General features: G+C 33.4%; 1 protein-coding gene across 4 annotated transcripts in view; it reads right to left on the bottom strand.

The window, feature by feature from the left end:
* Positions 1–18,827, bottom strand: part of Tbc1d19 (TBC1 domain family, member 19) — a 123,683-nt gene that overhangs the window by 43,509 nt on the left and 61,347 nt on the right. For all 4 annotated transcript variants that reach the window (XM_013518111.1, XM_005392027.2, XM_013518113.1 and 1 more), the window contains 5 exons: positions 16,522–16,594; positions 10,033–10,071; positions 8,273–8,385; positions 5,223–5,297; positions 4,294–4,356 (listed from right to left, as the gene is read on the bottom strand). In XM_013518111.1, coding sequence (XP_013373565.1) covers positions 4,294–4,356; positions 5,223–5,297; positions 8,273–8,385; positions 10,033–10,071; positions 16,522–16,594 — 363 coding nt within the window. The remainder of the gene's footprint in view (positions 1–4,293; positions 4,357–5,222; positions 5,298–8,272; positions 8,386–10,032; positions 10,072–16,521; positions 16,595–18,827) is intronic.

Below are 18,827 nucleotides of genomic sequence, written 5' to 3' on the forward strand. Positions count from 1 at the left end.
TAGACAGATGAAAGGATTTAAAAATGTAGTAGACACCAAAGCTGAATCAAGAAGATATAAAATCATAAATAACCCAATATCAGCCAATGAAATTGAAGCTATAAAATTACACACCTACCAATAAATATAAGTCCAGGTCCTGACAGATTCACTGCTGAATTCTACAAGGAATTCAGAGAAGATCTAATGCCACTACTTCTCAAACTCTTTAATGAAATTGAAAGTGAAGCAACACTCCAAACTCATTCCTGGAAGCAAGCACTACCCTGATACCAAAACCAGAGAAGGATCCAACCAAAAAAGAGAACTTCAGGCCAATCTCCCTAATGAACATAGATGCAAAAATCCTCAGTGAGATCCTGGCAAACAGAATGCAATAAATCATGAAAAACATTATATACTATGACCATGAATGGATGTTGGAATTTGTCAAATGCTTTTTCTGCATCTATTGAGATGATCATGTGGTTTTTATCCTTCATTCTAGTTTTGGGTACATGCAGAATGGAAGAGTTGTGGGGTTAGGAAGGCTTCCAACAAGATTTCAAAAGGCTTGGAAGGCCAGGTAGTGTGCCCCTGAGATAGCAGTGTGTGAAGCTGTGAGTGTGAAACCAAATGTTCAGTGGAGATCCTAGAAGTTTAGAGAAGGCAGGAACGTGGATTGCCTGAGGAATACTGCAAGGAGGGAACACAGTGGGCCCAAGAGAGAAGGCATAGGAGCTATAACCATGGAGCACCATAGAGGAAGAGCCACCTAAGCCCTTTGGAGTTCTCATCTTGCCACAGATTGCCATGAATACTGCACATGGAACTACAGGACTTAATGTCTGCCCTGCTGGATTTTGGACTTGTTTTGGTCTCATTCCTTTGTATCCCTTTGCAACCTTTGGAATGGAAATGTCTATCTTGTGCTACTGAATGCTGGAAGTATTTAACTTTCTTTTCATTTCTGCAGGGGCTCACAGCTAAAACTTTGCCTCAGATTTCAGAGGAACTTTGGACTTGGACATTTTAGCAATGCCATATCTGTTAGGACTTTGAGAACTCTTGCAGATGGACTGGGTAACTTTTGCATAAAAGAATGTACTTAAGTCTTGGGGGTCAGGGGCAAAATGTTATGGTTTATGTCTAGATGTCCTCCAAAGACTCATGCAGTCATGAGGCAGGTATCCAGAGTTTGTGATTGATTCATGGTCCAATGCTAGGAAGAAGGGTGTGAGTGCTACACCTACCCCACGGTGGGTAGTCTGCATATAATATAAGGAACAGAAAGAGGCTTGTCTCTATGTCTCTCTCCTTTCTATCTCTCTCTGTCTGTCTCTTTATCTCTGTCTATCTGTCTGTCTCTGTCTCTGCCTCTGTCTCTCTCTGTCTCCTCACTTGTTCCTTTTGTGGTATTCTGCCCCATGAACTGCTGGCCCTCTGCCATGTGCCATCCTGCCTTGGAGCCAGCTGATTATGGACTGAAACCTCTATACACTGTGATCTAAATAAACCTTTCCCCCTTTAACATTGGGTGTCGGGTATTTTATTTTAGCAACAAGAAAAGTAACTAAGACATGGCTCTTCCTCAAAGTCAAAAATCATTATGAAAGGTAAATATTTTTAATTGACTCTGGATATTGAGGCAATCAGTGCAAATAAAGACATTCAAAAAGAGAATTTCCAGAAATGCTTCAGAAAGTGGCAAGACTGATGAGATAAATGTTTTGAAGGCAGGGATAGTATTTTGAGGGGAATTAATGGCAATGTGTCTATGAAAGTAATACATTTTTAAAAACTTAAACATTTGCCATTTTTCCAAATCACATTTCATATAGTAGTGTCATTTCCAAAATACTAAAACCTGAAGCAGTCATGGAGGACTGAATAAATTATATAAAATGAATTTGAAGTAAAATATTGATAGAAATAGGAAGTAAAAGTTAAAGCACACTTCCATAGTACTTACTTTTTATGAAATTAAAATAATTTTTTATTCAGTATCAATAGAATGCTAGGCACTAGAATTAACAACAGCCTCAAAACACATTAAGTTATGAAAAACAATTATGAAATAATAAAATAGGGCATAATAATGTAAATAAAAAGTATGAAATGTATAACATAGTATTTTAAAATCACATATCAGATGGCTAGGAACTTGTCATATGCGTTTGTGTTGGGGAGTATGGGTTGGTCAGGGAAGTATGTATGAATAGACACAGTAAATGGTATTTAGGTAAGGGTTCAAGAAAAAATAGGAGTTTACTGAATGAAGAGGGGAGGATAACAGTCTGTCATACAAAAGGAACTAAAGACCTCAGGGCCCTCATGTAGAAAGGAATATAGTGAATGTGAAGAATTCCCTTTCTGGGTATTTTCCCAGAAGATCTGAAAACATCATATCACAGTGATATATGTCCACCCATGTTCATAGCAGCACAATTTGTATTTGCTAAATTGTAGAAGCAACCCAAATGTCCATCCACCAAGGATTGTATAAAAAAATTGTGGTACTTTTATATAATGGAATATTACTCAGCTATAAAGAAAGATAAACTTGAGGCTTTTATAGGTAAATGGTCACAACTAGAGGCTGCACTCATGAGTGAAATAAATCAGACCTGCATGTGTAAGCATCGTATTGTCTTACTAGTGTAAGACCTGAAAGAGTGAACAAAAACTAGGAGGTATGATAGACATTGTGAAATGAAAGGAAAATGCTTAAAAGTAAAGGGCAACTGGGGTGTGGGAAAAGAGAAGGGAAAGAAGGGGAAATTATGTAAATATGTATACACAGGATAGCTAACATAGTTGTACCACTGTCTTCTATTGCTCTACAGAAAGGAACAGTTAATGATTACTTGTTTGATCAATCTTGTATGTCTGTTTTCCTGAGAAACCACTTTGAAGATATCAATAAGTAATGCAACAACCATGGTTAATTTCCTAGAACTTTGTCTGTAACTCTGTTTTGTTTGTATTGTTCTTATGCTATTTTGTATGGATGTCTGTTAATGTTTTCCTTCTTTTATTTTTTAAAATTAAAAAAAAAGAATAATCAGAGTGGTTGGAATAGCTTAAGAAGTGATTAATGAAGCTGGAGAGATGGGCCAGGGAATGCAGGGTTACGTGACCTTTTTGAGAAATTCTTAGTGTACTTTATTTCTCTTCTAAACATCTGTACACAGCCAACATCATTACCAAAGATCTGCTCAACCAAACAGCTGGTACTGATTTATATTTAATCAAGCAGAAATCGCTATATAGTATATGGATACTTACTTCATGAAATTTAGATTGACATTCACTTGAAATCAAATTATTAATCTGTATGTATAATCTTTAAAAATCATGTAGGGAACTCTATGTAAGTTACATACTTTTATTTATGATAAATTTTATTTTACATGTAAAAAAGACCTAGGTAAGAATCTATATATCATATCTGCACATAAAATTATCAAATAGTAATCACAACAGTCCTATTGATTTTAAGACATTTGTTTATTCAGTATTTTAATAGAAACTGTTGTGTAAAATACTTCCTTAAAACATTTTGAATCAGACCTGCATGTATAAACAACATACTGTCCGACTAGTGTAAGACCCTGAAACAGTGAATAAAATTAGGAGGTATGATAGACATTGTGAAATGAAAGGAAACTGCTCAAAAGTAAAGAGCAACTGGGATGAGGGAAAAGAGAAAAGAAATAAGGGGAAAATTATGTATACATGTATATACAGGATAGCTAACATAGCTGTACTACTGACTTCTATCACTTTATTAATAGGAACAGTTAATGATTGTTTGATCAATCTTACATGTCTATATTTGTTTTCCTGAGTAACCACTTTGAAGAAATCAATATGTAATACAACAACCATTGTTAATTTCCTATCACCTTGTCTGAAGTTCAGTATTCCTTGTATTGCTCTTGTGTTATTTTGTAAACGTTTGTGTTTGTTAATATGTTTTCATTCCTTTATTTCTAAAATAAAAAATATTTTGAGATGGCTTAAATATGAATTTGATATCTAATTTAAGAATCTGTCCCAACAACAAAAGTAGAAAACTTATCTGTTAATACCCCCATATATGACTAAAAGGAACTATTCAAGTTTATATGGGAACTTTTATTCTGCCACTTAATCCTGCAGTGATAATAACATTTAACCTTACCTCATAGGACAGTTAATGTGATAAACATGGCTTGAATTTTGGAAAGATTTAGTTAACAATAGAGAAATCTTTTAAAGTATCATGATTTAGAGAATTAAAAAATTATATATTTTAATTTTCAAACTTACCTGATATAAATAATCTTCAAATACAAAATAGTAATCATCATTGCTTGCTGTCAACTTCACATCCTATAATTAAAAATAAAATATACTGAAAAAAACCCAAATGAATCTTTCTGTAGCCCTAAAGAATACATACAATATTTAGAAACAATATTGCAATGAATTGATTACTTTATGTAAGATTACAAAAACTTCTTAATTAGATTTTATCAGTGGTATATATTTATTTGATTAATATAAATGACACATTATTTGATCTCAAATTTCTTACACTTTGTTAAAGGATTCACTAATAACTATTCTTTATTTCAATTTTATCCTTTAAACCTAATCTTTAGATGTCTTACAGCTTGAAAAGAGAAGTGATACAACCATAACACTCAGAAGTAACCATAACAATCTGGCTCACTGTCACTGTTCAAGTCCACATACTTCCTATTCCTTCAAAATACCAAACATCTCCCATGCCTTTGTAATTACACACTTGCAAGTTACCACTAGCTACTGAGAGGCTAGTAAGGTTGATTTTCTGCGTCATGAATTTACCTGTTAAACGCTAGTTCATTGACTTCTCCTCAGTAGATTATTAGCTCTTTCCTTTAAATATAACTACCCTCACTTCCTGACCTGAAACTCTAAAAAAAATTTTACTCTCCTTAATGAAGTTTTAGGCTGTTTGAGAAATGCTTATTCTCAAATGAAAAATAGGAGAACCAGGAAAGCAGCATGAGGTAGCTTCAAAGGAAAAGAAGGTAACAGTTAATGCAAGCTACAAACTTGAAGGCCAATCTTAATTTTATAGTTATAATGATCACTTAACATTACTTTTCAAGTTTAATATGTATTACTGTACATAGTGCCGGCTCTGCACATTGAAAACTCAATTTTAAGTGATAGTGATAAAGTGAAAAAATATGCTTACTTCTACTTACTTTATAAATTAGACTGTCCACCAAAAGGTCATGTTGTATCACATTGGTCTTAAGCTGCTCATAATACAAGATATCCTAAATTTAAAAGTAAAACAAATACTTAAAGATCAATAACATTTATAAAGTCAGCCTCAACTTTAATAATCAACAATCATTAACATTACTGTAGATAGAAAGAGGATAGGCTCTCTGTTTTATTCATCACTCTATTCCCATGGCTGACCAATATTAGATGTTCAATAAATATGCCTATTCCCATCATTTAAGATAACATCTGGCACTTGCTAGGTATTCAATCAATGATTGCTAAAGTAATTATACTTTAACTTTAATAACAAATACAGTATTTTTGAAGTAGTTACTAAGTGCTAGGCACTATTTTACCTACTACACATGAATGAACTCACTCACTCCTATACCAACAAAATGAAACAGATCACTGATTACTATTTATATAACATGTGAGAAGTTAAACTAAAATCCAGAGAAAATTAACTTCCTGCCCAAGGCCACAAAACTAGTAAAATTTTATCTCAAGAAACCTGGCCTCAGAACATATAGAAACATCTAAGAAGACTGTACTGCTTTTCTAATAACTAAAATTATTTTAAAATAATAAATTTAAGCATAATAATCACCATGATATTAAACACAGTCACACAGTACTGTTTATCTGGTATGTCATAAGACAAATGGACTTCACAGAAATCTGCAGAGCGTTCCATCCAACAACTGCAGAATAAATATCTTTTTTAGCAGCTCATTTAAGTTTCTCCAAAACAGATGATTCTTAGACCATAAGAGAAGAATTTAAACACTTTGAATTTGAGGTATTTATAAGAAATAAAGTGATTAATCCATAAGCAATTGCATCTGAACCTCAAGAAAGAGATCTGAAAGAGATCTATTGATTCTAGGTAACTGGTAAAGGAAGCTATGGGAGTTGATGAGATGGACCAAGGAATATCTGAGTGAGAAGAGAGAGTCCATTGAGAACTCTAACTTAAGGGCTGGGAATGTAGCTTAGAAGTGGAGGTATTGGACTCACTCCTCAGTACTGGAAAACAAAAGAGAAAAAGAAAAAAAGGAAAAAAGAGAAAGAATAGATATATGGTGGTAAAATGTGAAATACTGTTTACATATCTACTTTCTCAATTACATGTGCAGTTTAAGTGATTAAAAAACTGAGCAAAATTTCTGTTCAAGCATTCTTGACAAAAATGTTCTTTCTTTCTTTCTTTCTTTCTTTCTTTCTTTCTTTCTTTCTTTCTTTCTTTCTTTCCTTCCTTCCTTCCTTCCTTCTTTCTTTCTTTCCAATATGCCACTATAACAATTATTTTGGGATAATTCACTGAGCTGGAGTAATTCACTCAGACATACTTCACTGAGAAAATATTTTTAGAGCTGAAATTAAGAGTAGGTGGTGGGAGGTTTTTAATCAATAAAATTAAGAATATTTTTCTGAAAACCTTAATTTCTATTCACTACTATTAAATAGACTTGTCACTTTGCATTTTAAAAATTCAAGTGGCAGTTAGGTCTAAAATAGAGGTGTAAAAACCATCTTTGAGCATTGTAATAAACAATCATTATCTGGGGTTACTAAGATGATATTTTTAGAAACATCCTTAATTTGTTATTGAAAAGGCAATATTTACTTTTCAAAGAGACAGAGCTTGTTAATCTAACTCCTGAATAGTGAAGTTGGCAGGTTACATACAGTAATATCCAGAAGAATTATACTTTCTACAAAACTTGATACACTCACACACACAAAAAAGCTCCACTTACATTAAAACTTATTTTGTTAAGGGTTACCTCTAAAATGGTACCATAAAAGATTAGCAATATCATTTTGTCTAAAATTGCATTGAAATCACATTTTATTTTTTTCAAAAAGCAAGAGATTTTTTTCAGAGATATTTAAAACATACATATGCATGTAGGTAATTTGTGATGGTTAGATGTGCAGTTTTTATTATAGATATTAATAATGTTTGATTTTCTTAAAACCTGCATTAGTAATTATAATTCATTTATAACATAATTATATGTAACATGTAATGATTATGATTATTAACATTAGTGATACTCATTTATGTGCCAAGCACTGTTAAAAGATCCTTAGAAATTATTGTTTAAATTTATCATAACAATTTTATGACAAATATTACTACCTATATCTAAGTACAGATTAATAGGTTTGAAGAAATGTTTAATGATATATTTTTTAGTAATCTGAGAGAGCTAGGAACTGAAACTAAGTTTATATCATCCTAAAATTCATATTTTTAATCATTGGCTGGGGAGCTATTAGTGTGATATACATTAAAATTTTTATTAGCTAACTTCTATGACGAATGAGTTTATGATATATTTTTTGTTTGGGTTTTTTTTTTTTGGTTTTTTTTCTGGTACCAGGGATCGATCTCACGACCTTGTCGTTGCTGGGCAGGTGCTGTGCCGCTGAGCTAAATCCCCAGCCCCTATGATATATTTATACATATTCCAAAATGAATACTTTAGGCAGAATCAATGATTAATGTCCTATATAATTTTTCTTTATTAAATCCATTACTTGTCTGTTGGAGATTTCCACTTCATATTTATTAATTTCCTAAGACAAAATATTCTTACACTTGAAAAAATAATATTTTTATATAATCTGTCAAATTTTAGAAACACACAATTATTGCATATTTCAAAGGTAACTGTAAGAACAATGAACTCACTTTACTGAGGTACTCTTCCTATTCTAACATTCTAATTCTACATATCTTCACTGATTTAAATAATCAGCTCCTTCACTCAAAATTTTACTCATTGTTTTGTTTTATATATAGGGTCACACTACTTGATTAATTATGAATAACAAAAACTTCTATGTTAAGTGTGCTGATTATATGTTAAATTATAGAACTCAAAACTAGTTATTTTTGAAAATAAAAAGAGAAATAGTGGACTAAGAAAGAAAAGTTTTTCTATTTTTAACACTTAATCTTTGAAAAATAAGCATTAGTAGCTCAAGTTTGGCCCATTCTTTTTCTTACCTCCGGCTGACTGGAAATATTCAAAATGAGGGCCCACAGTTCGGCCCTCAGTGCTGTGGGGCTTCCTTGTCTGATATACTGCTGAGCAGCAGCACTGTCTTGTTCTGCTAGAACTGTTAAAAATATATTAAAATCTCATTAGAAAATTCATAATGTGGGACATATCATTAAAACCTTTAATTGTAAATCTCTTGGGAAGCCATCTTTTGCTTCTTTTACTCTCTGGATTTGGATATGGCTCTATTGACAATCATAAGTGTTTCAAGCCTTAAACTTCTCCAGGTGCCACCCAGCTTGTAAAACATTTTGCTGTGTTTGTTTGTTTGTTTGTTTGTTTACTGGGGATAAAACCCAGGGCCCTCTCAGCCTTTTTTTTTTTTTTAATTTTGAATTCTGAGACAGGGTCTTTCAAAATTAAAGGTATATCTTCCTTCCTCAGTCTCCTGAATAGCTGAGATCACAGGCATGTATCACTGCATCCAGAGAAGCTTTTAAAAAATATTATCAGTATATGTTTGTGAATTACATCCAGTAAGAAGTATCACATCTTACTCATTTTTACTTCCCCTAAATGTAGTACTTTGAGATCACTTTGTTTTAAATAGCTCCATGGATCTGAAATTACCAGTGTTATAGAAAAATTTGGATTCTACAATCCAAGAAGTCACATCTACAGAACCCTTAAATTTCTTACATTTTCTACTAAACATGAATGTATGTAGTATTAGAAGTACAATGGTATGTGGAGCATCACAGCTAATAGTTATAATATGTAAAAATAGAAGATGTCTATTCCCATAGAACAGTTCTTTGCTATCTGAAAAAAATCAACAGAAAAAAAGGGATTTTTAATGAAGTGAAAATAAAGATCTGATAAACTTTTACAAACATAAAAATTATTTGAAGCAGTCAAGTCATAAAATTAATATATTTTTGCTTTCATTTTCATTTTTAATTTCTTTCATGAAAATATCAGCTCGTCAGTCTGGAAACAAAGGTCCACAAAATAAAACAGATGACATACTAGACATTTGCAGTACTGTATTTTTCTGTTTCCTCTTAAAAGGGAAAAGTATCTTCTATTAAATAAATATGGCATCGCTAGAAAAAATAAAGGGATCGTGTAAAATGTAGATGAGACATATCCTTTAATTTGCAACTGTGCTTAATGAAAGATGTCAAATCCTACCAATAAGGTCTTCTCAATAAATACAATTTTGAGGGTGTTTGGTACATGACATAATTGTCACAGAAGGTTCACTGTGACAGAAAGACTTCTCAGCACTTCATAGTTCAAAGACAAAACAGGATTTATTAAAAAAAAAGAGAGAAAAAAGGAATCTTCAAAAAGTGGGGAAAAATTATTCCCCAAGATATAGAGAGCTCCATCAGTTATTAATTCCTACCATTGTGAAGAGTCAGTGTGAACTGTTACACTTACATTTTTTCCTGATGCAGAAACATATCTCATTAACGCTAATGAGACGTGTGTGGGTGCATCAAAGAGAAAACTTGCCTCTTTGATTACAAAATGGAATTCTACTGCCCGGTCGTGTATTGCTTTATCTGATATTCACTGATAAAACTACAATGATGCATATTCCTTCTCAATAAAGATTCCCATAAGATTATATACATAATTAAATATTACTCCTCTTTAGTTTTTCAGATATTAATTTTCAGTTAGTGGTATTTTATGGAGACATTTATGTGGAACTTCCTGGTTTTTTTAGAAGTAATAAGTAGAACTAAAAGCTTACCTTTTTGCCCAATACGCACATGCTCATTTTCAAAAAGTTCTAAAAACGTTAAAAGAAAATAAAATTATTAGTTATAAATATGATCAATCACAATTAGAACTAGAGGTAATTTTTGTTCTTCCACTGATACTTTTAATTATTTTTAAAGTTGCATGACTCTATAGAAAACTATAAGAATATTTATCCTATACATAGAAAAATCTTTTTCCTAAGTTGTTTCAAAGTAAGTTCAAACCAAGTGTGGTACACAGACCTGTAATTTCAGCATATTACTGTTCTTTACCTCAAAAGGGGCTGAGGCAGGAAAAAAATGCAAAGTTAGAGGGCAGTCCGGGCTATACAGCAAGTTTGCAGCTAGCCCTTACAGTGAAACCCTCTCTCAAAAGAAAATTTAAGAAAAATGAGGCTTCATACATTTAACTGTAAGAAAAAAATAGATGAAACTTTTTTCTTTGTTAAAAGAATATCTTTTCAAAACTCAAAATATTTGTGTATATTCATTTTATTATTAAAAAGTGCAACACTGATGACAACTTCATTTATAAAGTCTAATTTCTCCAATCTACCATTAAAGTATATTTAATAATAGCATATCTTATATAGGTAAAAGTCCACTGTACAAGTGCCATTTAAAATATTTCATAGGAAAGATTAAAGGATCAATCATAATTGCCTAATTAAAAGTATCAATCATAATTTTAAAAGATTCATAAGGTAGGCCATATTAAAGTTTAAAAACTGTTCACCAAAAAACACCAGAAAGAGAACGAAAAAGTAAGCTACAGAATGGAAGATTCTATTTGCAATATGCAGATGTGGCTCACATCTAGAACATACGAGGAACGTTCAATTGTCAAGACATACAACTGTCAGACACAAATAGGCAAAAATAGTGACTTAAAAAGTAATACACATGAAAAGCTGTTCAACCACTTTAGTTGTCAGAGAAAAGTAATTAGAATCATGAAATAGCAACAACCACAAAGGTGGAAATGAAAATATTCATAATTCTAAATGTAAAAAATTGGGAGCAAAGGAACTTCTCATACAAACCTGGTGGGATTGTAAACTGATAAAATCCCTTTGGAAAACTGGCACTACTAAATGTCTGCTAAGGAGAACACATGCATATAATGAGGGAAAACATTCAGTACACATAGGTATTGTCAAATACATGAAAGAATTAACACTGGAGAAAAACCCTATGTATGTAAGCAGTGTGGGAAGGCATTCAGTACACACAGATCTTGTCAGAAACATAAAATAACTCACAATGAAGAAAAACTCTATGTAAGCAATGTAGGAAAGCTTTCAGTGTACATAGTCATTGTCAAATGCACGAAAGAACTCATAGTAGAGAGAAACATTATGTATGTAAGCAATGAGAAAATGCCTTCAATCATACCAAGACTCACCTCAAACATAAAAATGACACTGTAAAATAACCACGCATAATATGACTCACATAGACATGAGAGGACTCACAACAGACAATTCCTGTTTCTGAGCAATATAGAAAATCAGTAAATATGTATCATTACACACATGAAAGAAGTCACAGTGAAAAGTGTCAGAACATACGTAAGCAACGTGGGAAAAGTTTCATTTTCCCTAGCATATTCAACGTATGAAAGAACTCACACAGGAAAGAAGAGCGATTGCTTACATATGTAAGCAATGTGGGAAATCCTTTAATATTTCCAGTTATCTTAAGATACTTGAAAGAACTGACCGTGCGAGAAACCCTATGTAAATAAGCAGTACGAGAAACCTTTCCATGATGCCCCCAAACCTCAGAAAGCATGAAAGAACTGACATAGAAAGTAAGTACAAAAACAGAATGTGGATAATCTTTGTTTCTACATGACCTTGTGTACTAACCTGACATTGAATAGTGCAGGTAGCTCCTATCAATACACATTTGATAGGAACACCTCTAGTCATTTTGGTTTCATTTATACTTACAAAGAAGAGAATATGGTGAGAAACCGAGTGAAAGGGCTGCTCACAAATCTGCATTTGGACTACATGTAATATGTATACTGTAAATGTGCAGTATACTCAAGTATAACTCATTTTCAGAATTCTATGAAAATTTCTCATGTAATGAAAACCTATACAAGTAAGTAATAGAAGAACTCAATGTGAATTACTTCTTTAGAATTCTCCAGAATATTCACTGCAAGAATGAAGTATCCTAAAGCATAAAATACTATTTTTTTTGCGAGGGGGAATCAAACTCAGGACCTTGCACTTGCCAGGCAGGTGCTGTGTTGCTGAGCTCTATCCCCAGCCCAAAATACTGTTTTCATTAGGAACTCATTCTTAAAGTTGACCTCTGCATTACGTCTTGGTAGGGTTTACTCTTTTTTTCTTTTTTATATTTTTAAAAATTTGTATTTTGAAGAAAGATTTAAAAAAGAAATAAAAATGATGCAACGTTTCAAAGCAGGATAATAAATTAACAATGGTTAATATATTGCATATTGTTGTCTTCAAAGTAGGTGCTCAGATTACAAGATGTAGGCATGCAAAATTAATCAATCAACATAAGCACAAACCGATCATTTCAATGGACTAAAAGAATTTAGTTGTATAATTATGTTAGCTAACATATATACGTGTATATATATATACACAAACATATATATATATTCTTTTCCCTTCCTTCTCTTCTCCTTTCCCCTATCCCAGTTGTTCTTTCCTTTTGAGCAGTTTCTTTCCCTTTCTCAATATCTACTGCAGATTTTGTATCTTATTTACTATCAATTTCTTACACTAGGGAGACAAGACGATGCTTACACATGCAAGTTTGATTTATTTCACTTATGGGTATGGTCTCTAGTTGCATCCATTTACTTATAAAAACCTGAAGGTAGGGGCTGGGGATTTAGCTCAGCGGCAAAAGCGCCTGCCTGGCATGCTCAAGGTTGTGAGTTCAGTTCCTGGTACCGAAGAAGAACCAAAAAAAAAAAAAAAAAAAAACCTGAAGGTTATCCTTCTTTCTAGCTGAGTAGTACTCCATTATATAAAAATACCTCATCTTTTTTATCTATTCCTTGGTTGATGGAAATTTGGGTTGTTTCCAAGACTTAGCCATCACAAATTGTGCTGCTATAAACATGGGTGCACATATATTGCTGTGCTATGATGTTTTTAATTCTTCTGGGAAAATACCTGGAAGGGGAATAGTTAAATCAAATGAGACCTCTAGTCCTAGTTTTTTGAGGAATCGCCACACTGATTTCCACAATGGTTGTACTGGTGTAGGGTTTAGTCTTAAGAATAAATTTGGACCTGACCTAATTCTGCATTCTGATGTAAGCAACAGTGTGGGAAGATGTAGGTGGCAGATTTTATCAAATGGGTGGGATCTTTTATCAAATTTTGCAGTGAGATGTTCTGTAGCATTTTGGATCCATAGGAGAATTAAAATATATTCCTTATTTGCCAGTTGGTTTAGGGATCAATGAAATTTTTTATTAATGTTTCTTGGGGTTTTTATTATGTTCTGTTTACTAATGGGGGATAATGGGGCACTAAAATAAATTTTTTGTAATTTTTTTATTGATAGGTGTTTCTAGATGAATTCTACATGTATTTTTACTGCATATTCTTCCTTTTCTTTGTAACAAAATATATTGTTAAATTATTTTTTCTAATTATGTTGTATATTTTAAAAGGTTGCTGTATGTGTGTTTTAGACATGTTGTTTTCAAACAACTTGTAGATAAACGAATGTTATGATTTTTATGTTCTAAGAAAATATCCTCAAAAAAGAAAGAAAGAAAGAAAGAAAGAAAGAAAAATAGAAAGAAAGAAAGAAAGAAAGAAAGAAAGAAAGAAAGAAAGAAAGAAAGAAAGAAAATATCTTCATGTATCCCAAATGTTTACTGGTTTTAGCAAGTAATATGTTGCCCGTTTTTCTTTGATTTTGAGAACCATTATATGCATACAATATTAGATGTTTTACCATATAAAAGTTGCTTTTAATGCTCACACTGCTAAGACATTTTTGATAGTAATTTCCCAGCATTCATCATAAGAAAGAACAAACCATACTGCTACGAGTGCCCCACTACCACAGATCAGGAGGACCACACATTTTTTCAGATAGGATATAATGAATTACAGTAATAAATTTGTCCAAAAAATATAAATGATGCTATAATCTGTTAGTAAGAACACTTTGAAAGGAATTTTGTCAACATGGAAGTTTGGGGAGAATGATTTTGGGGAGAATGATTACCATCCAATACAATGAAGCTGATGCCTTTATTCCTGAATCTTTTCTATCATTATCAATCAATACTTTTCATATAGGAAGTTGAAATAATTGGGTGAAGGAAAAACCCAGTTCATGAGAAGTTTCAGTCAGTTTAGTAAATGGGAAATTTACTGAGTTTTATGACTCAAGTCATGTTCTGTTTCACAGGTTTTGGAAAATCATACGGTGCCCTGTTCGCTCTCATCCAAAAGAACCACAGTGCCCTTTTGACCTATGTGACACATCCTTTCACCTACTTAAGACTTGAGCAAGCTGTCAGTGTGAGGCCAGCTCTGGTCTCCTTAACTTGTTTGCTTTTATCACTAACACTGAAATATTTTGTAAAATGTTGTGGATTGTTTTCTCCAAAAAAAGAAGATTCTTGATTTCTTTTAAAAAAAAAAAAGCCACATTGCTATTAATCCCCCTCAAACTCCTCCCCCTGGCTTTGAACACACCTATCCCATCATTCTTGCCACTTTTTGAAGCAGTTCTGGAAGTTCACTTTTGTGGGTATGTTTATGGGGTGCAATCAAAAATACACAGAATGTTGCCAAGTGCTGTCCAGAAGCAAGGCAGGCTCAAAAAACATGATGAGACTGCACCCACCTTATCTGTGGGATGTGGTACCAGGCAACTTCTGGCTCTTTTGTAAAGTCAAAGTGACCGTGAAAGATAAATGTTTTGAACTGATTCAGTACAATGAGGCAGCAATGACAGCACAACTAAAGACACTCATGAAAGAGGACTCCCAGAACTACTTCAGAAATTGGCAAGAACATGGGATAAGTGTATTTTAAGAATGGAGGACTAAGGGCTGGGTGTGGTGGTGCATGCCAGTAATCCCAACACTCGGGAGGCTGAGGCAGGAGGATCAAAGCGAGTTCGAGACCAGCCTGGGCTACACAGTGAGCTCAAGAGCAGCCTGAACTGCACAGTGAGACCCTGTCTCAAAAAGACCAAAAAAACAAACAAACAAAAAAAAGTGCAGGAGTATTTTGAGGGGGTAAATGACAATAAAAATTTAAACATTTAAAAATTTAAATAATCACTCAAGTTTTCAATCATACTTTGTATTTTTCTATATGAATTATGTTAATAAATTTTTAAAATAACAACATACATATTTAAAGAGTTGCTAAGAGACACATGTAATGTAATATATGCTAAGTAACCATTTATTATTATCATTATATAGTAATAGTAATTATGATATAGTACTAATTTTATAAAAGTAATAAAAAATAGCAAACATCCTTAGAGAGGAAAAGCAAGTCTGCTATGCCTTGTATCTAGATGTCCCCCCAAAACCTTTCAAAATTACAGGTGGGGCTTTTAGAGCTGGCTGGATCTAGGGCATGTGACATTGGGGTTAAGGGTGTGTGGTACTAAATTAGTCCACTAATTAGAATTAGCATAATTCTGGGTACCAGGCTGGTAGCCTGGATGGCATAATAGGTAAAGACAAGCTGCCTGCTGGCTGCTCCCTGCTCTGCTGCCTTTTGCCTGTCATGCCATGAACTGTTTCTACTAATAAACCTCTCCTCTTTTAACTTTGGATGTTAGCTATTTGTATCAGCAATGAGAAAGCAACTAAGACAAAGTCCAAAAATGAGCCCAACTCACATAACCATCTCTGACAGAAGGAAGACCAGAACAGTAAGTACTCCAACCCACCTAGCATTATTTCCAGTTCAACATCAGTCTCCCATACTTCAAGTTAACTTTTATTTCCTTCTTATTACATGTAAATACCACTCAGGTCTTTTATGAAAAGTATGTTGTATTTATGGACAAAAACAAAAGAACTGGAAAAATTGCCTGGATGATGAAGATAGAAAAGACACTATTTAAACAGCCTAACTTTACTTGAGGAAGATGCCAATGCTCATTCAGCTTGGTGACAGGGAAATGAATGATAATGACAGACAGGAAGGGAAACAGGAACGCTGCTGACGGAGAGTCTGCCAACGAAACAACACACATATGCTTTTCGAAATTATTTAAAGGCTTTCAAGTAAAAAGAGAAATCTAGCAAAACTTCAATAATTATAACATACAGGATCCTATTCAATAATTAACAGTAAGCAAGCAGAAACAAAAGCATGCCAAATATTCAAATATAAAAATTTACTATATTAACTTAGAAATAGTAAGAGGAACGCTACACTCACTGTCATTTATCATCTATTAACTATATGCCATATGGGAGAAATACTAACCAGGAGGCACTTGTGTAGAATCATCTATACCCAGTTGTCCTGTATTTAAGCCAAGCTCTACAAAGCATTCTTTCTGAAAAATAACATATGGGGAATTAACACACAGCTCAGGCTTTGGTGCACATTAAAAGAGCATCTTCACCTAAGCATCAGCTTAATTAAAACTCACAATGTAAAACGAATCTTTGTTTCATTCAAATGTCTAAAAAAAGAAAAGGATCTTAGTATACATCAAAATAGTGCCTTAGTCCAAAATTAAGGCGAACAATTATATTTCTGTTTATTACAGGTTTTACTACATAACATTTTGATAGTTTCATGTGAAATAAATATGAATAGACAAGATATAAGCACTTAGAAAAAATAGTATATAAAATGGGAAAAGAAAAATATATTTCTTCACATATAGAGCACTTAGTGATATTTTTATTTCTCCTAATTTCCCTACCTAAAATTTTTTTACTTTGATGCTTTTGGATGAACAGTGGTTTGTTACTTTTAGAACTGCTAAAACTATACTTCCTTCCCCTTTAAAAATGGAATTAATTTTAATCTTTCCTAAATATCTATTATTAAATTAATGATTTATTAAAGTCCTTCACAGTTGTTCATCCCATCACACACAGACATGCACATACATTTCATTTTTATTGATTTTAAGTATTATATTTGAATTTTTAACTGAAGTTGCTTTTATCTATACTTAAAGCACTGCATCTTATGTTGCCAATTTTATTTTATTTATTTATTTATTTATTTATTTATTTATTTATTTATTTATTTTGGTTTTTCTCTGGTACGGGGAACTGAACTCATGACCTTGCACTTGCCAGGCAGGCGCTTTGCCGCTGAGCTAAATCCCCAGCCCCTTATGTTGCCAATTTTAATAACCAGTTTAGTGTGATTCCTCCATTTTAACCACTGCCTTCCATTTATTTTGTGAAGTCATTAATTGAAGTAACTAAATTGACTGAAGTCATTAAATTTTTAATGATTATTTCATTTTTAAAATAACATGAATAATCATACCACAGAAAGGATTCAGTGCCAATAAACCTTTCAATATTAAGTTCTGTAATCAAATGGAGAGTTTTACTTACGCTATAGCATGTTGAGAAGCTAAATAGAACACTGAACCTCATCTTCTAACTCACTGCTCTCGACCATTTTTTATGCCACATCAGCAGACATGTGCCTTAGGCTCAGACTTCCCTCAAAACCCACCTTCTAGGCGCCACACCTTCTGGGAAGCCTTCCTCGCTATTCCAGGCGGACAGAACAATGCTCAGCGTGTGTATATTATCACCTATCACTTCCTGTTCACACAGATAATCACAGTGTGTTGAAATCGTCCTTCTGCTGTTCATCTCCCCACTAGCCTGCATACATGCGAAGATGAGGACTGCCTCTTACACATATTTACAACCCCCTGTACTTATCACAGAGCCTTACATAGCACAGGGTATTTACCAAACCATACTGCAGAGTTCTAGTGACAGCCTGCTGCCTCCACATGACTGAATTAGTCAAAACCTCACTGTAGAGTTAATAAAATCTCAGTTTTAAGAAATTTCCCAGGGGCTGGGGATTTAGCTCAGCGGCAAAAGCGCCTGCCTGGCAAAAGCGCCTGCCTGGCAAAAGCGCAAGGTCGTGAGTTCGGTTCCCGGTACCGGAGAAAAACCAAAAAAAAAAAAAAAAAAAAAAAAAGAAATTCCCCTCTAACATCATGACTAGGTTTAAGGGATTTCCATTACTGAATCACAGGGTTCACTGAGCCTCATCCAGTTCAATCAATTAAATAAACTAAATACTGCAAATATCCAAGTTCAATACTCATACAGACAGACCAGGGTCACAGATAAACCATGCATCTTGGAGTCAGAATCTCCACATCACCAAGCAACATGGTACAGGGGAGATAGGGACACTGTCCCTACCCAGAGGGATAGTGAATGGGGAAGAAGTAGGGCTCTTGGTAGCCATAATTTCTTGACAGTTAGCCATACAAGCTTTTGGTTCTACAGTCACTGAGAATATATTACATCAATTTAAGTTCCCTTTGTATTAGTACCACTTATGTACATGCACCTCTACTTAAATTATCCTTCCCTGCTTCTTAATCTAGTATACTCTTTCAAGACCTAGGGCAAGTAGAAGGACGTCTCAGAAAACTTCCTACCACTTCCTGAAGAAACTGCTACTTCCCCATCTCTACACCCACAGCACTTTGTGCCAACCCCTACTTATAGGACTTGAAACACTTCTTAAAGATAACTTTTAAATTAATTTTTATCAAAGCATATATA

The sequence above is a fragment of the Chinchilla lanigera genome, unplaced genomic scaffold (genome assembly GCF_000276665.1).
Source record: "Chinchilla lanigera isolate Chin_1 unplaced genomic scaffold, ChiLan1.0 scaffold00042, whole genome shotgun sequence".
Taxonomy (NCBI): domain Eukaryota; kingdom Metazoa; phylum Chordata; class Mammalia; order Rodentia; family Chinchillidae; genus Chinchilla; species Chinchilla lanigera.